Genomic DNA, 21,594 nt, shown 5'->3' on the forward strand with positions numbered 1-21,594 from the left:
TGCTCAGTTTTCTAAGTGAGAATTATACTCCCAGTACTTGAAAAGTTGAAATTCAGACTCAAACGTGGCATGCCCAAGAGTCTTCATGATGTCTTCTTGATAGTTTTCATAGAACCCACTGTAACATCAGATGCATTCTTGAGATGGCATACCTTTTCAGCCACAGATAGACATGTAACTAGCCAAACAGTGCACGAGTGGAAGACCAAGAAACAAATAACAAATGTCTGTTCAGTGCAGATTTGGTTTGATAAGACAACCCAGTAGCATGTACAGTACATGCACCTTTGCATGCAGTGTGTTACAATTTGATGTTAGTACACCTTCAGTGCACATAGAATTAGTAACACTGTAACACATTTATGCATTTTTTAGGACAACTCCCCAGTGTGGTCTTCCCAAAAAGATGGAAAATACATTCTAATGTCTTAAAAGTGTCTCTGTAGATTGCATCATTTATTACTGGAATGGTGGATTGGGCAGAGTTGTGTAAATATTTTGTATCATCTGCCATGTGCCATTCTGTTTCACAGACTGGTATGTCAGTGATATTTCCTTTTGCACATTGTACAATTCGTAAGTAAACAAAACTGGTAAGGATAACTTATTTACTGGTCTACAGCACAGGATTGGGTGTCCTACCAATTTGTGACAACTGATTTGAACCGTGCAAAGTGATTCCTGGTTGGGAGACCATTGTTCTTTGTACAGTTCACCTGTATTTCTGCAGTACACTGTACATGCTTGAGAAGAACCTGCCTTCTGTTGTCTTGGTATTTGATCCACATAAAAATGTAGAATTTGTAGCTGCAGTCAGTGCAGTACATGTACACGTCTACGGATACATGGTGCTATTGTAGATGCCCATTTACAAAGTCATTTAATTGGTTTAAAATATTGTACTTTTTTGTCACCCATTAGAAAACATCTTAGCATGGTCTGGTGAGAGTAACATCCCAGGGATGTGGCTGTTGTCACTTGAGAATCAATTAAATTCTGAGAAAAAGGTAACCTTGAAAATGGCCATCAGACTATGCTGTACATGTGCATGTAGAGTACAAGCATCTAAGCTAATGGTCTGGTGGTGGTGGTAGGGGAGGATCCCAGTTACTTGGACTAGGTTTTGTCAGTCTATTGATGGGTCCAATGGGGTCAACAGATACTGTGCCTTTCCCTCCAGGGACGAAGGGCAAAAATGTTTTTGTTGTGAAATCAAATGAAAGGTGTTTGGAGTTCTTTTTCCATATTTCTTTCTTCCTGAAGCGTGTATAAAATCCCCAAATTTAGCCACACTCCACAGAAATCCACAAAAAATGAATTCAAAATAGTTGGCCTCTTTCTTGAAAAAAGATGTTGGTCCCCCCAAACTTTGGTTCTGGATCGCCCATTGACAAAGTTCTTGGTGTTGCAGCTGTGCAGTTTCATCCAATGTGTAAATACATGTACATTCTCATACTGGTACTCTGTACTTCAATTTTCAAAAATATTGTAACTGTATGTATGTATCGGCCACATGCCGTGCCAAATGTATGTTAGTTTGTGACAAACTGTACATGTACATGTAGGCCTTTACATGTATTGGTCCTATTCCAAGAACACTTGGTCGTAAGGCTAACAAAAATTTTGTCAGACTAATGTTCTGGAATTGATGCGGCATGCAGCATTTTTTTCCCTCCAGGGTTGGACTGTACATGTACAGACAAACTTTGTCGAGTCATGGGACTAGACCAGTTTTATTTTATTATAAACTGACAGCAAACAAGTTACATGTAGTATCCATAGTCTGTTATCCTTGTTCAACATCGATCTCATTGGGATCTGTTGTCCTGAGTAAAAGATCAAGCTGTCTGCAAAAATATTGCAGTCCCATGCATTTTCTTGAATATGGTTAAAAAAGTGAAAGTAACCGGATGCTCATGTTTTGTCTTGGAAAATCATTTCGTGGAAAGTGGAACTTGTTTCTGAGACAGGCTGTTTGTATGAGCAACTCGTACATACCAGTACGTAGCTGCTTGTACTCAGTTTGTTTTCACTTTGTTCAGTTTCTTTGAAGCAGTCATCAAATGGCAGCATGCCCCCTCAGCATGTAATGTAATTACCCCTCCCATCCGTTCTCCTTCCCATGCTGTTGTTTCTCTGATCTTTATCCAGTTTTGCACTTGAACTGTCTAGTTAGTAACAGCAGCAAACACAGATCCTCCAGGAGTTTTATTAATTCCAGGGTAAAATTGCGTTCGGTTCGTGCATCTTCATGCAGTTAGTGACATGTAGGACCCTAAACTGCCATCAACTCAGACTGTGAAAGCTTGTGTTAAGTTTTAAGGGATTTGAAACTAGTGAACCCAAAGCGTCTTGTGTTAGATATACATGTATGTCTACATGTTTGTGCTTTTGAATCAAATTATTAAATATATCATGAACAGTTGATGAGGCATTTTACACACTGGCAGAACTGTAAATTTTGGGGAACTTTTTTGGGGGGAGGGGTTGAGGTATTTTTAAACCAAATGTCATGCATTGTATTGATTACCAAAATTTGCAGTGTTAAGATGTTTGCACTCACTGAATTGCAGAACCTAATGGATTGCTTCAAACATCCAACCAATGTTGAACCCATGATCCAAGCATGCACCTTCTATGCCCAGTTGCACGAACTTTGTGACTGTGTGCACATGTGCGAAAGTGTTGACCCTACTGGTACATGTGCATGTAGATGACTAGTTCTCCAGTGAGATCTTCAAAAACTGCTCTGTGTGGGCCAAACATGTACATGTACATGTGTACTAGTAGCAATCATGGACAGAGCAGTAGGTCTGAGCAAACAGTTTTGCAGGTGAATATTTACGCGTACAGGTGTAGTGCTTATGAACCTGTACATTCTGTACAGTAAAGTGTGGTTGACTACGAGCTTGTTGAAAGATTACTTGTAGAACGTGAGGTTTATGCCCATGTGTGCAGTACCAATGTACCTGCCCGGTTGTTTGTTGTGATCAAAGTACATGTATGCTGAGAAACCATACACACAAAAAGGTATCATGTACTGGTACAACAAAAACACTGTATATTTCTGTCCAAACTTTGCTGGTTCTGAAACACAAAAGTACAATGTACATATAAACAAATTCAGGAAGTACATTCACTGATGATAACCAGTGGCACGGACATGTATGTAACTGGTAATTGGGCACGTGTCTGATATTAAAATCTGATATTAAAATCCTTGATCTCTCACTCATGCCATTGGCTAGTACACAAATTAGGTTGTAATGCACTCAGAGGGAGTAGCAGAGGAAGGGTTTTGAAGAATGAGGCTTTCCCAGTGACTCAGTTTCCCAGCCTACCCTACTGTCTATCTGGGTAACCCAAAAGTCACAATTGAGTAGCAGAGGAAGGGTTTTGAAGAATGAGGCTTTCCCAGTGACTCAGTTTCCCAGCCTACCCTACTGTCTATCTGGGTAACCCAAAAGTCACAATTGACATTGTCGTAGTCAATTCTGCAAGGTGGGAATATAGACAATCCTTCAAAGCTTTGATGAATGACAGAAAATGTGAGAAAAGCAAAGAGCCACCACACAGTGCTGGATTGGTGTAATTTCATGTACATGTATGGTGACTGTCCAAGACACTAGTACTCGTAGTAATCATTACGTGTCAGGATTCTCCAACCAAATGCCTGCCAATGCAATGTGTGGTCACACGGTATTTTCATATCCAACAGGTAGACCCTGTTGGAAGGTACATGTACCTGTAGCATAAATAGTATCTAATTTCCTAATTGGATTGTTGTCATTTTGAACAGTTGAAGTGGTGTTCTTTTGTCATGATTTGTAGTGTTCTGACAGGGTACTGGGACATGTGCAAATAGTTTTTATTAGATATTTGCATGTGTTTCTTGTTTTTGAATTTTGAATTTTTTTGTTTGAAGTGAATGTATACGGTATGTGAATTAAAAGTACATGATTGATTTGAAAATCCAGGGGCTAAAAATTGGTATTTTTAACATATCACCTACATGTAATAAACATGGACATTGCAGGGTACATGTAGCACCCCATATCGATCGATGTCGGGAAAATTAGTTGAAAGGTCAATGCAGAATGAAAGGGAACTGGAGGTGGGACAGAGGGAAGGACAGGGGTGGATCAGATCATGTGTGTTATTTCTGCATTATTGGCTCATGCACTTGTACATGTGCAGAAATCAACACTAGCGGTACGTTGTACAGGTATCAGTAGCTTACTGTGCGCTGTAGTATGATTGGATGCCGTTCATGTAAGTGTATACTGTACATGTGTGTAGGGTCATTAAGAATGTGTTTGCATGTACATGTACTTGTACGTGTACATGTATCTCACATTGGATACAGTGAAAAAGTGGCATACACCATACATGTATCTCACATTGTACATACATACATACTGGTACATGTACAGTACATGTCGTGTGGGTACTCATGAGAACCAGTGTGAAAAGGGAGCATGAGCACTGGAAACATGTATGTAGTGCTACAATCAATATGAATGTGCATAGTGGTACTGTGTGCATTTAGACAGTCAGTACATGAACAGTGTACATGTACATGTATCCCCAGAGGACTGCTTGGCTATGGCAATTTAGTGTGGAAGTGTCCTCAAAGTCTCCTTTTCAGTGTTGAGAACTTAGTACATAAAGTCCATTCTGGTAAATTTCAGAGGAATACATTTTGTACAGTTAGTGAATGCAGGTCTGCAAGCAGTTCAACTGTTACAGTGTGTACATTTACATGGGAAGGGGACTTTGTGTTGGATTCTAGAACTACCAATATATTGGATTTTGCAGTTGGAATGGAGGGGAAATTCAAGGGCTCTGACATGCTCTCATGTCCTGTACAATGTATTTATGTGTGAGCTGTTTCTGTTTCTTTTTATGCCTGAATTTCCCAGTCTTTTATCTTACACTGTACGTGTGGTTTCACATTTTGTACGTCACTGATCAATAAGGGTGGTTTCTTTCCATGCACTGGTATCAGTTGCTGAAAAAGTGTGACTGTGCCTTTTTGTAATTCGACATGCACCTCACATGCCCAGTATACACCAATAGCTGTGACTAACCAGAAATGTCATCCCCCAGGATCCTAGAAATTGGAAACCAGAGTTCCCATGTGATGTGCACAAACCCTGACATCAAAAGATGTTGTTTGGCAGTCTTGAAGGTTAGTTGTTTTTTGACCTTGAACTGATAGCTAAGAGTTCAAGGGTTGGCTGGGTGTGCTGGGTCAAGACATTGTATGCACAGACCTGTGTACATGTACATACATGTACATGTACATGTATGTGCATGATGTTACACGACAGGTACGGTACATAATCCAGGCAGACAGATATGATTGCCTTGTGTCATGGCACATTCATTGCACATTGTTACAATGTAACGCCACCCCTGATTGTGTTATTACCCAATTGTTCAGTGTAGGCTACAGACTGACATTCAACATAGCAATGAAATGGAAGTCTTTGGAACACGAAAACTCATATGCCCTTATCCATAATAATATTGTTTATGTACAATAAACCACTTTCATTTTGCCTACAACTTGTATGGGCGGCCAAATTTTGCAAAAATATCACCTTTTGGTTGGTTTCGATTAAACCACCAATCCCTTCAAACTTGACAGTTGTCCCATTGGTTTTTAAACAGGATTGTATTTCCATTTTGCATTTAGTAGTACATAATTGTATTATTATCTGAAGTTTTAATAGCTGCATGGGATTTTTAACACTTTGTGAATTATACTTACAATTCACACAGCCAACTATGGTTTTAGGGGCCACTTGTAGGAAAAACACAATTGTGACATCAAAAGACCAAACCCTATACAAATTGTACACATTTCGTATATGGTTGGACATTTTACTCGTGTTTGTTAGAATGCTCCGTATAATGCAAGCATGTAGCATGGACAAGCTGAAATTACTACTTTTGCAACCAGAGTGTTTCACCACAGACTTTTAGGACATGTACTGTACATGTATTTTTCAATATACTCTTGGTCGTTTGCACTTTCATTTTGTGTTCCATTTGCAGAGCATGCACCCACTATACAAGTCTGGTATTTGTATGACTAAAAAAATTCTTTATAGGGCCTAACATGTGAAGCAGAATTACACTTAGCGGTGTAGTACAGGGAACCTTCTTCGTGTTTTTCAATTTTCCTGTAGGATGTGGACAGGTTTGTGTACATGTACATGAACCACATGCAGTACTTTTGCATGGGCTTACTTGTACGCGCACAAGTAAAGATTGGTTTTCATAATTGCAGTGTACAAAGCGTCATACACATCCCACCAAATGAATCTTTAAGCAGTTTTCTCAGTCATTCAGTCTCGGTTTGCATTTTCATTAGAACGAGCGAATTGAGTCCGCCATTTTGATGTACAATGTGTATCTCCCAGTTTGGCATCCTGATAATAAAGGACATTGTATGGTAGAGAAGTGTTGAGTGGACTTCCAGTCAAAATGTACGGTTTCCAATCTACAGAAGCTGTTGTAAGGTACATGTACCAGTTGATGTACATGTCTGTATTTCTACTGCATGTACAGTACATGTATGTACAGTTGCATCGGCACTCGGATAAGTACATGTACAACTTGTGCTCTTCACTGCTAGCAGTGAGTAATCTGGGGAGGGTGTGTCAGCTTTACTCTCACTCTTCCTAGGGTCATGCGATTCAGCCCAACTTTTTTTTTACCTTTAACATTGACAACTTCCTGAGCCAGTCCAGTTGCCCGTATAGATGCCTGTATTGTCTTCCCCATAAGAAGGGGATATTTTTCATTAGTGGAGCTCAGTGATGTATGCATGCTGCACAGGAAAAACATGGGTTGTCTTGCGTGTGGAAAGAGCAAAGTCATTGCTACTTGTACCTTTTGGGAAAAAACAAGTTTTACAGGTGCATTTACACGTGTGTAAAAGTGAATCAAACCCAGATTTGCGACCCTTGATGAAAATCCTTGTAGAGTTGTTTGTTTGCTTTGTTGGTTTGCAGGCCATTGTTTATGCACTTCGTTTTCAGGAATGGAAAACAAATGCTAAATATATTTATGAAGGTCAGGAAGGAGTCTTTTATTCCCCAGATCTACATGTACATGTATGGTACATGTACATTCATGGGACTTCTTGTCATTGGATTTTAAGAGTTAACTGAGTTACTTACATGTATGTTCAGTGATGTAGCACCTTGCTTGGTTAAGACTGAGCATTAGCCCAAAGTGTGCATACTTTATTGTAAGTTTCAGTGGTTTAAAGTTTACATTCATGAGTAAGAATGCTACTTTTGGAAAGGTCCCATGATTTTGTGATGTTCTATAAATGATTGTTCATTGTTTTGCTTGGAATAACATTGGGCAGAGGTACATGTAGTACACGTAAATGTACCGGTAAGTGTGTCTCCAAAATTTGGTTTACGGGCTTACACATTCACAAGTCCATTAAAATTTGGATATTTAGAAACATGATATTTAATCCAATGGAAATACTGGTAGTTTATGACGTAGAATTGTCTAAGAGTTTCCAAGGAAAGTCTGCATTACTTATGAAAAAGTAATCTGGAATAAAACATCAATTATGGGGACACCAGTTGTGTTTGCACTTTGTGTTGTTCACTTTTGCTTGAAATGTAAAGATGCTATTCAGTCGCAGCTAGAAATAAAAGTTATTGAAGGATTTTGTTCATCATCAGACTTGACAGAACATGCTCAGTTGTGCACTGTACCTACATGTACTTGAGAATTCACAGATTTGCATAAATAGCCTTGCAAAGTGCGTCAATAATTAAAGATATATTTTCATTGCCTATTCACATCATTTAGACTTCATGTTCATGTACCTGTAGCATGGTTGCATCTGGGCTTTATGATATTGTTTGCACCCAGTTTCCTTAACACAGCTTGGCAGCTGTGTTTTCATGTTCATGTGCTAAAGACCACATTCAAGTGGATGTGTTACTTCACCCGATTTGTTTGGTTGACTCTGAATCTGTTCTGACTAACCTCAAATACTATATACTTATTACCTCAAGTTGCTTGGTACCTGTAGCTTAAAGCTTTCTTACTTAATGCTTTAATATGAACGGGTACCTTGTGCACTCACTTTGCAGCTGTGACTTCATTCTCATGTCAGACTAGACTCAAGTGGATATACATACATAATGTCATGAGGTTTGTAGGGTTGACAGCGACACCTGTTCAGAATGAGTTACCTCAAACACTCTATGCCGTTAACTTACATGCCAAGTAAAAGATGCTTGCTGACTTCAAACTTTCTTGTTGCCTGTGGTACATGTACATGTGCATATCTTCTACAAGTATGGATTTATCGGTGTAATTACCCAGTATACCAATTTACATGTTGATGAAACTCCAGATTGCCCAAATCATACATGTGGTGCACATGCATTGTGGAAGCTACCGGTATTGTCACTTTTTTTGTCGACACCTCATTGAGAAGAAAACAGTGCCTATTTAAAGAAAATCTGAAAGTTGAAACAGGGAAGAAAGAAGCACCTCCTGGAAATCCATCAACTGCGTCATTCTACTCTATCTACCATCAATGCTACTTCTTTATGAGGAATGTTATAACACAATACATGCCACAGTTAAAAATCCTGCATAACCTTTCAATAGTCAACCTCCCATGCCCGGGCTCACATTTCACACACGTGCGTAAATCCCCATTTAATAATCCTCCCGATAAAATCGAAGAAGGAGGGGAAAAGGCAAGAAAATAGGCTGCCCAGTGTGGACTCTTGACTTTCAAAAGTCAATAGCATTATGGGGTGTCAACCTGAGCACAGATGATTTCAGAGGTAGTTTGATTTCTGCGTGGTGACCTTTTGATATTAAGGCAGGGAACAATGTTTCTTGGGACTGTTGATATCGATGCCCAGAAGTCGCTTGACTTTTTTCTTCTCCCTCTGTCTTTTCTGTCTCTGTCTTTGCCTGTTACTCAAGTGGGAAACAGTGGCATCAGTAGGTACACTATTCAAAGGATCTGGCACTCTTTTCAGTCGTGAATATATTGCACATTTGTGAATATTTTCTCTGTCTGGTTTAGAAAGATGAGGAAACCATGTGTATTGTCCAGCTCATATGCATTGTTTATTATGTACAGTAGACATGTTTTGAGAACACAAGGTTTATACATGTATGTAATTTTTTTTCCTGTTTAAATGTTTTGTAAATATGGTAAGAGAGGAAAGGGCTCCAAATGAGAAATGATGCTGAAGAGTGTTTGTGCATGGTCATATTGGCATCTACGTATACAATGTACATCCATGTGCTCTTGTGTTGGATACTCCATTGTTCACAGGTACAATGTACAGTGTATGTGTAGTCTTCTTCAATTAGCACTTTCCTTCATGAGGGTTTTGATTGCGCAGCAAGGTTACATAAACAACCTGTAAAGTATTGTACCTGTCAAGTGTAAGTGCATTCGTGTACATGGCACAGTTGTATGCATATTGCACACTTCTGGTACATTCATGAGCACTGATATGTTAGAAACCAATGCTTGGTTCATGGCATTTTCTCTGGAGGGGTTGCACACATTGCACATGTATGCTACTATTATTTACCAAACTTACGCAAGGGCCAACTGGTACTTTGTGCCTCATGTATATGTACATGTATCACATACTTGTACATGTCTAGACATACATGCCTTACCTACATGTATGTGTACAGTATTGGTACAAACACTGTACATGCACCGTTCAACTTCAGCGTACATGTACAGTATAAAACATGCACATGTTCAGTTTATGTTATGAGAGAGTAGATTTCAATGCTTTTGTTTGAAGTGGAATGGACACTGATCGTACCCAAACAGTGTTTTGAACAGGTGTCAAATTTAAAAGAAAAACATGCCTGATTGCCTGTGTGTCCATAAAAGTGTTACTAGCCCAGGAACACTAGGGCTATTCCCTACATTTATGTACATGTCGTTTACAGTGTACGTACATATTCTCTCATTAAAAGGCACTCTTCCAAACTGACTGTTCGAAGCATCCATGCACGCAAATGTAAGAGTACCTATACATGTAGTCGACAGGTGGAACTGATACATAAAATTGGCTCCTAAAGCTGTTAATCAATAGTAATAAGTGTTGAAAAAGAAAAGGACTGTAATTATTTATTTCAAGTTTGAATCACTGTTAGGTAGTAAACTTGTTATAATCCGACCATTAAAAATCCATTTGCTTTTTTGAGCTGTCGATGTAAACTGATAAAAACTAGGTGTGTGCAATGAGTGAATTGCAGTAGTCATGGTGACTATCAATAAAAAGTCACGCCTACTAGCTTTTTTTCCTATTAAAACCGTGTCTGCATTTGCATAACAGGGTTAATCCGAGATGATGTCACACTGTGCGTTTGGTTGGAGTTCACACTTTCTTAAATGACATAAATGTATGAGGCAGTTTTGTAAGATAAAAAAATTGTCAAAAATGCTTGTGACATTCCTTAATTGTTTCTGCTTACTTTTTTTTTGGAAGGAAACCCTCATTTCCGTGGTGCTGTAGGCAACAACTTTCGAAGAGGGGAAAATGCCATGTGTTTATATATATTCAGCAGTGTTCAAATGGTGCCTGACGCACAACACAATGCCACAGTAGAGGACAGGGACCAGTTTATGGCCAGGCTGTATGGGGCCCCGGGCTACCTATACCTTCAGTTAGAGTCTCATGGTAATAAAAATGTCAAATAGACATCGTGGAGAAAGGAATTTACGATGGGTTAATTCACAGAACACAATTTTATCTTTTCTATGTATGTATTCCCTATTGTAATGTCTTTATTTCTAGGCTGTACTACTCTATCTCAAGACAGTGCAGCCATACAGCTTTGCAAATTTTTTAGAAATTTTATACGGCATGAAGTGGTTTTCGTATCATTGCCTGTGTGGGCCCACCACATGCACAATATAGCTATTGGTAGCTGTGTACTCTAATGCTGTGTGATATACGGCCATTTGTTTGCCACTATGTCTCCTAACATGGTATGCATGACTCCAGTTTTTGTTTATTATAAGAGTCAACGAATTCGGATACATTTGTACAGACAGTTAATGCAAAGTTTTGTCACTTTTGAGAGCTGGTTTTGACAGCTTATATCCAAACTACACATCTTTAATTAGGGTTCTCTGTTCTTGACAGCTGAAAAAAAAAATCCCTTAACATCTCATGAAGGAATTATCCCAATATGTATTGATGGACTAGTTTCATACAGGACACTAATTATTTAGCCACAGTTTCTTGGCATTGTAAATACAATGTACATGTACATGAATGCTGCAGCGCACGTGGAGCAGTTCGCTCTAATGTTAATGACTTTACTAACATGCATAATGCATATAAAGATGGGCGAGGTGCATCCCAGATAGTCACATTCATATGACTTGGAGACTCCAATTTTTTTAATAGGTGGGACGACCTAGTTTCTTATACTGGTAATAAGCATTATTGTTATATAAAATAATGTCCAGAAAGCTTATGATGAATCAAATATTGTTAGATCACTGTGTGTAGTGTGTAATTGTTACTATGAAAACAAATCATTTTGTTTTTATTTCACAAACATTACAAATGAAATGAACTTTTGAATCATCCGTATTTTTTTCAATGAATTGGAACCAGGCACCACACAATTCTACAAGTCATCCTTTTGAGTGAGGTTGGATCACACAGATTTACATGTACACGTTAGAAAAATTAAATTAAAATGAAATTTGTGACTAATCAACGAGATTCAATGATAGTATGTACATGTACATTCAACACAAATACTTTATTTATTCTGCAGACATGCATAAAACACAATTCCTTAGCTCAAAGCATAGACTCATGGCCCTGTGAAAGATGTAGTAGTCCATGCCCACGTGGTGCTCTGAGCAGTTACATGTATGTCAGGATTTGACCAGTTGTCCATATGAAGACCTGTACGTGCTGTGCCGGCACACGGTGTGTTAGCGCGATGTGCGATGTGCCTCAATTGTTCAAGGAACCTTGTTGTACAAACCGTACGTGTAGATACATGTAGTACATTGTGCATTTCTTGTGTGTGCTGCACAGCACGACGCTTGTGCTGTGTCATAGCGCTGCACTGCGGGGACTGAGTACTCCACTGTGTAGTTAAGTTGTGGGCATACATGTAGGTGAATAGTCACGGGCGTAGGCTACAAGTTCCACTAGTTGTAACATAGTCTAACTAGTCACCGCATAACGACTAGTCAACCATCTGAAAATTGATAGTTGTGATCACGAAAACCTTTTGGTATTGGTACATGATTGGTGACTAGTCTACTAGTTGCATTATTCAAACGGGCCTACTGTAAACTAACTTTTTCTTCAATAGTAATGCATGTACATGTATGGTATTGACATTTGTGAGTACATGTATACCCACATGCACCTAGATTTTACAGGGTTTGCAATTTCAAGAATAGGCATTCCTGTATGTCATGTGAGACTTGTCTGCTCCCAAAGTTTAATTTAGGATACACGTAAAATGTGCACAGAAGAAAACCAATCAGTGAGATTTCCCAGAAACTGCAGTTTCTGAGTCCACTGCAGTGTGATGCTTATTCACATTTGTCCAAATGGGGAGAACTGAAAGTCTGTATTGTGCACAGAGTAAAGGAAGAAGGAAGCTTAGAGGCATCACATCCTTCCTGATTAAGTTTTAGAAAAAAAATGCTTGCACCCTTTGAATTTATTATTGCGTGTGTAATTTTAGATGTGAGCTTACCAAGATTTTGCTGATGTGAATTCTGTTTACTTTGCTAATTTATTGTATTGGTTCATGACAGTGAGCCAGTGAGCAAACTTTTCTCTCAGATGTTATCAGCAATACAATTTAGTGTTTGAACAGAGAGCTCTTCACATTAGAAGTATCTTCCTGTAAAGATGTCACAGTAGTTCATGTCAGGAAAAATGCCTGAAAAAAATATGCTCTTAAGTGAGAATAACCAAAAAGTCTTCTTCCTGGTTTTATTTGTTTCAGAACAAACACTCAGAACGAAAGCGGCCTCATTCTGAAGCTACCAACGGTCCAGATCCCTCCACTGTCTGCGAGTCCCAAGCCAATGGATTTGATGATACAGCCAGCAAGCGCCCTTGCACAGAAATCTCTGTCCAGATAGTTCAGAAGACAGGGGAGCAGACTGATCTGACGGTGACCACAACAATCCAGCAATCGGGGGACAGCTCTGCTGAGGCCAGCAATAACAACATGAGGTCGCAGAATGGCTGCAAGACCTCCGAGTGCCCATCAACGGTCAACCAGAGCAATGGCCAACACCAGGGGTGGACCGATGATAAACGGCAGGATCTGGAGAAGCTCTTGGATGACCCCGAGCGTCTAGAGGAGTTCATGAAGCAGCTGGAGAATGATCCGGAGCAGATGAAAAGCTTTGAGGCTGAGCTTGAAAAGATATGCAACAAGATCCAGCAAGACTTGGGCGATGGGGCCTTCCCTGACGCTGCAAACCTAGACAGCCAGCCTGCACAGGAGGTGAACTCAGGTGGTGATGCTATGCCAGTTGCCAGTGGCTCGCCAGTTCTCCCTGCAGTTCCTAGCCTTTCGGATGGAACAAAGCTGCCCAGTAAGCAAGGCGCTCCCACAATGCCAGTTGCACCAATGGTGCGCGGAGCCCCTGGCTTCAATGCTGTTCCGAGCCCCTCAGATGGCAACCTTAAGCAGCGTGTTAAGACTGAAATGGCAGTTGCCACCTCAGAGCCCTCAGAAGTATACGACCCAATGATGAAAGGGCCCCCAAATACAGTAGCCACAGATGCGCGCACGGGAAAGGAAGGGCCATTGCCGGCCATTGCAGAATTCAAGAATCCTGCAGTGTTTGATGCCACCAATATCAAAATTGAGCCCCAGGCTGGTGGTGCTGTTGACGGACCCAATCTGCTTCAAGCACAGTTTCAACAGAAACAAGGACAGGTAAATCTACTAAACCAAAAGCAAACACCACAACATGTGAATCAGTTACAGTCAAGCTATCGCAGTGCACAGCAGCAGCATGGTGGACCAAATCCAGGCACACAACTTAGCCATTATGCCAATCAGCAGCAGCAGCAGCAGCAACAGGTACTGCAGCAACAGCAGCAACAGGGAGGTGGCATCACTGCAACTGGTTCTCAGTTTGGAATGCAAATGTCAAGGTCTCTGCAGTCTCTTCAGGATCAGTTGAAACAGAGGCCTCACACCTTAGCAGGGGCCATAGGTGGCACTCAGAACCTCAACACAGCGATAAATAGAGCAAGGTTCTCCAACACAAGGCAGAATCAGGTTACCGGGAGATTGCCAAGTGTGGCCCAAATTTTTGCCCAGAACAGGTTAAATTCACAACAGGTACAGCAGCAGCAACAGCAGCAACCTCAGCAACAACAGCCTGCTGCGTTTCCAGTTGATGGAGGTATCCAGCAAGTTCGACAGAACATGCCAGGGACTCAACAACAGCAGTTGCTTCAGCAACCACAGCAGCAGCAACAGCAGGCTGGACAGTTTGTGCAGCAACGCCCAACATTGTCTCCTGCAAAGCAGCAGTTGCTGAGGCAGCAGATGCTGCAACGACAATTACGACAGCAGCAGCAAAGCCAACTGCTGAAGTTAACTCCAGAGCAGCGGTTCCTGCTGCTTACTAAGCGGCGCCAGCTGGTCCAGCAGAAACAGAATGAGTTTCAGATGTATCAGCGGGGACCTCCACCACGCTATGATGAGACCCAGCATCGGAACACAGCTTACGCCAACTCGCCTGGGCTCATGCAACAGACACCTAATGCCTCCACAAACCAAATGACCGGGGGCATAAGCAACAATGCCTTGATGGCAGGAAACATTAGGCAAGGGAATCCATTGCAGCAAACTGTGCAACAAAGTAACTTGCACCATCAGGGCATGCGAACCAATCAAACCATGATCCAGGCCGGACAGATTGGGACCACGGGCACACAGCTCTCACAGGGCCTGTACCCAAATCAGGCACAAGCCCAGTTCATCCAGAGGAGGCAACAGTTGCTGCAGAACTTGGGCAGAAATAATATGCAAATGCCTGGCCAGGTTGGCCAACAGACAGGGACAGTGCTGAACCAGCTGGGTAGGAGTAGGGTGCAGGGACCCAACAGTGCTACCAATTTAGGTGCAGCAGAGGCATACATGAAGCAGCAGATGAGGGTACAAAATCCAGGTCAGATGTCGGCCCAGAATGTCCAGGGGTCTAGTGCCATGGCAGGTAAACCCATTGGACAGACCCACCAAGTGTCCACTGTTGCCCGATTCCCCAATAACCTGATCAACACCTCGACCAACGTGAGGACCTTTATGCAGAACATGCCCACACAAAACATGAGCATCCACACCAGCATGACCACACAGGCTGTGCTGCAGCAGCAACAACAGCAGCAACAACAGCAGCAAGGCTATGGTAACCAGCCCAGCATTGCCACCTCCTCAGTTATGCCACCAACCAGTCACAGTGAGCCTTCCATAGTAACCGCGATGTCCTCAGTTGCCACGTCGACCACCCAGCAGGTGTCTTTTTCGGCAAACTCCACCAACTTGCCCATGGACCTGTTGGACAGTAATGTGAACCTGGGGAACACCACCATGAGTAATGTTGACTTTGATTTGGATCTCCTGGAAAATATCCTCAAAACAAAATAATGATGCATCAGTATCCTCTAATCCTTAGATTTTACACTTTTTGAAACAACAGATTGTAGCTTTCGGGGTATGAAAATGCCATATTTTTCATCATCTACCTCAATAGACAAGATCGGAAAGGGGCTCACGACTCAATGACCCCACCAAGTAGCTATTGGTGGAGACAGATTTTTAATGAATCGTCTGATGCGATCATGACTAGAATGCAAATAACAAATTTACATGTACATGGACAGGTACCTGATAGCCTTGGAGCAGCCAATAAACACAGGTGCACATGTATGTACATATTTTGGCACTGTACATGTGTATGTGCACATTGGTGTTCAGACAAACTAGTAGCTACTTTGGCAGATATGTTCATGTATGTACTGGTACATGTGCATGTGACATATGCAGCATATTCTTCCAAATTGGCAATGGACATTTGTTCCATGGCATTCAACTTACCAGTTTTAGCCAAGACCTGCACCCATCTCTGTGTCAAGATCGTTGTTGTTATTTGTGGTTGTCCCATCATTTTGGAACATCCTGTCTGGTACTTATACAGTGTAAGCACATGTATGTCCAGTACATGTACATGCATTGTAATTCAATGCTATGTTTCTATGTAGAGAATTGTGAATTTCTGTTTATGTGTAAAGAGTTTAACTGTGCTTGTGATGATGCTTGTATTAAAGTTCAGGTCAAATTTATCTTGTCCAACACTGTTATGTTGTCAACTTGTGTACATGTGCTTTGTAGTTCTGGACAGTCCAACTCAAGTTTACGAATCAAGGTCAACATTTAAGAAACTGCATTGAAATGATATTTCCATTTCTCGATTTATAACCAGAAGCTTATGTGAGACTGACATTGCATTGGCCAAAGTGCACTACGTATAATAGAGGAAAATTTGTTAGTGTACTGTACAGTCAGCCAGCATGGTTATGGTTCATTTATTGAAGCTAGGCAATCAAATTATCAAGTGATTTCCTTTTTGTTGTAAGACAAATGATTATTGTGTGGTACTGGTACATGTACATCTATGTGCGCCATCTGGTGCATTTTTGTAGTTTCCTGTTATGTACATGTATTTGTGTTGCCCCAAAATGTTGTGGAGAATGTTTTACTTTGCAACTTAAAAAAAATACAACCAGCATTATTAACCCTAACCCCCGTAACATGTGGCTTGAATTGGCAAAATTTGCTAGCACTAGTCAGCCATCCGAAAACTTGAATTTGTTTAAAAGGGATATGAGACTGGATGCGTGGCATTTGAATTTGCATGGTAATTATAAACATAACACTGAGCATGTTGTTGGCTGCCGAAAACTTTTATTATATTTTGAAAAGTGTATATTGAAAAAAGACAAAAGCTGTTTTTAGCATTTTGTGGCCTTTTTGTAGTATTTTTGTTCTGTTTAAGATTTGGGCTAATTTTCCTGAAACTAAACAAAAGGTAACCTTTCATGCCTATCTTCATGTGGAACCCTTGCCTATTAAATTGCTTTTTTTTTATTTGAAAACTTGCTGTTAATTGCATTTGAAAAGAGTATGTTGGCAAGTTGTTTAAACTAACTACCTGACACACCTGCTGGTTCATCCCCCAGACAGATGACAAGTAAAGTTAATTGCTCACTGAAGGAGCACAGTACCATTTCTAAGGCTGAAGTAACAGTGTGTCATTTGCTCATTAAAGTATTCATGGCAATAATGTTTCCTTAAATGACAGAGTGGATCATTTCTTATTGACTCAAAGATCTCTCAATTTCCTTAAGTCACATGTTTGGAGAGATTTTGTGCCATTTCTGGCTTGAAAAGATCACACGATTACCCAATTTTTTTTAAAAAATTTTTCCGGAGGGGATTTTTTTTTACCACTTTTTCAGATTCATATGAACAGCAAATTACACTGGGTGAAAGTTGTCAACTTTTTAAGAACATTTTGTAAAAAAGACAGTTTGTGCTTATTGAGTAAAAAAAAGTCAGTGCTTTTCAAAACCATTTTGTACAAAGCGATAAACTAACCGTAATTCTCCCAAAATGGAGGTTTTTGGCGGTTATATACATTTTTAAGAAACTATTTGTATAGTATAAATAGGACATTTCTCAAATTTATATAGAGTCTTTTTGAAAGTCATATGTCATTCATCAAATGTAAATATTGTTTTCTGTTGTGTAGTCGTCAGTCATATTAACAACTTGTACAATTTTGGAATGGCTTTTTTGTCTCAGATGATTTAATGTTGATAAGATTGTGTAGCTATATAAATGATGATGTTATGTTTATAAATTTACATGGAAACATTACTCTTTTTAGAAAGCAGGCCTTAAAGGGAAAATTGCATGGTAGTTTTAAATGTCCTCTTGCATGAAGACTGCTGCTATTTTGTATGCTGTTGTTTTTTTGATGGCTCAGCACAGTGAGGCAAAAAGAGTCAATGTTAAGGGGGGGTTAAGCATTGGTACATGTAGGTAAATTGATCAAAAACTGTGTACAGATGTGTGTGTTCATATTATGGCACCTGTCTCCAAGGGACTCTTACTGTTAGAATCTTGAAATTTAGAACGGAGGTATTTCACTATTTCAAGACAAACTGGCTGGTAAGGTAGTTATTGCCATCTTGTGTTTATTGTGTTGTCTTTGATGTCACTTTGAACATGCAGCATCAGTGGGCTGAGTGATGGTTTGTGCGTGTCTTGAGACCTGAGCGTGGATGTTTTCCTGTGGGTTCCTTTTTCTTGTGAGTTTTAACTGAGTTCTCCTTTATGTGGGATTATTCAGTCATCCAGAAAAGATGTTTGTGAAGCAAATGTGAGCAGTCAATATACAAAGTATTAGCCTGGTTATCCTGTGAATTTTAATTTGCATGTTTAAGAAACAGGAACCTATTGTTATGATAGATAATGTACATTTGTGTAATTCTTAACGGTAAACGTTATGTTGGATTTGGTGCATGTTTCATAGAATTATAGAATTTATCATTGGCAAATACTTTAAATAATGAGGTGTAATTTAAACAAACCTGGGTTTGGAAATATGTCCTACTGTTACACGAGAAAAATATCATAAGATTTCCCAGAAAAGAGTCCCTTGAAAAATTCCCTCGAAAGGTTATTTTAATAAAAGATCCCTTATTTATGAACTGAACAACAGAATCTGTTGCCAAAAATGCCCTCATCACAAGAAGAAACAATGTATCCCTATAACCAGTATAACAGGTGTTGGGAAAGGTTGGTCGATTTAAATCTTGCTAGAAAGTTTTTAAAATTAGTGCCTTTCTCATATTTTTGTAGTAACAATGTCAGCTTTGATACCAATGAAATATTTTGTTCTCCAGAACCTCCTTTTATCCTGTGAAGGGAGTTCCTAGTCCAGGAGTTTTGTCAGCTATTCTTTAGCTGTCCAGTTAAGCCTCCTGCAACTGTTCACATGAGGATTGGTTTGCTCAGTAACGCAGAAGGCTAAGCCTTGTCAAGAGGAGAACTCTGAGATCCAGTGTGTGCTCTGATTCAAATCATGCCCTCTGTGATGCAAGCAGGCTGTGCACTGATGAATCGATATGAGAAAGTACCGGAAAAAAGAAAATCCTCATTTAGATTTTGAGTTGCAACTTTGTCCAACAATTGCATGATGAGAAAGGAAGACGTGTTGGCGTCACTGACAGTATTTTCCAGGTACTTTCCCCAAAATGGATGTTTCCCACCACCACCTGTTTATTTCATAGTTTCAGTTCATAGTTCCTGAAGAAAAAAAATCAGTCTCTGTCAACCCCCCCCCCCCCAAAAGCTCCATCTACTTTGACCCTGTGTTTTTTTCCCTGTTTAAACTAAAAGCACAAAAGAGTGCAGTCATACTTCCTGCTTGCGCTGCCATCGTTTTGGTGACTTCATGAAAGTCCAGTCTAGCAGGAAAGACATGATTGATACAAATGGTTCTTTTTGTCACTATGTTCCTGGTTTCTTGTGAAATTATTTTCCCTGTTTGGACTTCCAATGTTTTACACTCTTTTTTAGTGTCAGCAACTGTGTGTTGAAAGGTTTTGTCGGTTTATGTTGTGACATTAGAGAGTACTCACAACAAGTTTCCTTAATTTCTATATCCCTGTTTGCCTGTGCATGTCAAACACTGTGTACAGAACTGCCTGGATTTGCGACAGTTACAGATTCAGTAGCAGTGATGTGATGGTCATTATGTGTGCAGTAGAGCATGCATTCAGGATTTTTTTTTTTTGCCCTCTTTCAACCATGCTTACTGGTGCATCTCTCATCACACAAACATTGCCATCACTTGACATTTGTATCTGGATCAAAGATGAGGAAGGTACATGTGTCTCTTTAATAGGCCCACGAACCGATGATGTCATGCTTTGTTTATTCATACGGTATGTGTTTTCTTATAAGAGCCACATGGGGGCGGGGGATGACAAATTGGAAGCTCCTGAGGAAAGTAGAAATGCGTATGTAAACAAAGCATATCATCAGAACATGGGCCTATTCTCAATCAGGCCAGAATGGCAGTCACTTGGTTCCTGGGGAGATTTTAAAGTTCTACTTGACACTATCCAATGGCCTTTTGAATTCCTGTGGAATGCACTTAGCCTGTTCGTGTTTACCAGGATCAGCATTGTGATTTTTATGTGGAACAACGCACACATAGACGCTCTTACATTGTAACCTGTTACTGTAACTGATATGTTTCGGTTCAGATACATGTTGGTTCAGAATTGGTACGCTTGATGTGATACCACAATGCAGAGCTTGTGGAAACAAATCTTCAAGAACCAAAGTGGGTCTCTTCAGAAATTCAAGTGCAATTGAGTATAGAAAGATTGGATGTACTGTGTACTTCACGTGGTCTGTGTGATCCATTTCTGGCTTTGAAATATCATTTTAAAATTTAAAATGGGAAATACTGTCATATTCAGATGGCCTGTTTGTCCGCAAGTTGAGGAAATAAGTGGAATAAGGCACTGTGGGAAAAAAGTGGGAAAAAGAAGCTGCATAAATACGATTACAGAATGAAAAAGTGTGTGAGAGATTTAAGGAAATTACCATCCACTGAATTTTGAACCAAAACTTACATGTAAAACTTGTTCACTTACATTTGTCCTTATTGATAAAGTTGGTGACTTTGGAATTTATGTAAAAAAAAAAAAACCTTAGAGTTTTTGGTTTGTGATTTGTCTTATCATGTGTAAGAGCACACTGATGACCTATCAGTTTATCTGTTCCAAAAAAAAAAGGAACGTGATTTTACAACTCGGCATGTAGCCATTTTGAATTATTTTCCTCTTGAGAGAGCATAGAATGGGATCATAAGACTAATTCGACGAAAATCATCATTAAAACATGTTAACAAAATCATTAGAGAGAAAGCAAATTTAAAAGACCTACCAGCTTTACTGTAGTGAAATATTTCTTGTCTATTTTTGATTGCTGCAATTGTCAAAAGATCAGGAATGTTTTGATATCAACTGATTTATTGGTCCATTGAACCTATACTTGGCCCTTGCATTTGTTTCATTTGAGTTTAATTTTCGAAACCACAATTTAACTGTTTGACTTTCCTCTAGAAAAGGAATAAGATCATTTTAGTGGTATGGTTCAGTTAATTGTAAATATTATGTTAAGTGGAAGATGTCTTGTAGTCATAAATAAGAGCTTTTAAGTTGCTGTATATTGAGTCAAGAATTTAAGGCGTAGTAATTAATCAGTTCATGTGTGCGATTTCCATTGAAAAAAATTCCTAAGGATCAAAATGAAATACATGTAATTTTATTTATTGTTTTGTTTTCTTCTCAATATTAAAATGATAGAACAAATGTCTGGATTTTGTACCAAAATAAATAAGGAAAGCTATGTTTTGAAATATCAGTTCAGTTTCTGTTTTCATTAGACTTCCCA

The 21,594-nt window shown here is 39.7% G+C and overlaps 1 protein-coding gene across 1 annotated transcript in view; it reads left to right on the forward strand.

Annotated features, from left to right (window-relative positions):
• The window catches only part of LOC110989797 (uncharacterized), a 37,231-nt gene extending 15,672 nt beyond the window's left edge, over nucleotides 1-21,559 (forward strand). The window contains exon 2 of the mRNA XM_022254429.2: nucleotides 13,036-21,559. Coding sequence (XP_022110121.1) covers nucleotides 13,036-15,705 — 2,670 coding nt within the window. The 3' untranslated portion in view covers nucleotides 15,706-21,559. The remainder of the gene's footprint in view (nucleotides 1-13,035) is intronic.
• The last annotated feature ends 35 nt before the right edge of the window (nucleotides 21,560-21,594 follow it).

Source organism: Acanthaster planci, linkage group LG02 (assembly GCF_054643075.1).
Source record: "Acanthaster planci isolate LZ-2023a linkage group LG02, COTS_SCS, whole genome shotgun sequence".
Lineage (NCBI taxonomy): Eukaryota > Metazoa > Echinodermata > Asteroidea > Valvatida > Acanthasteridae > Acanthaster > Acanthaster planci.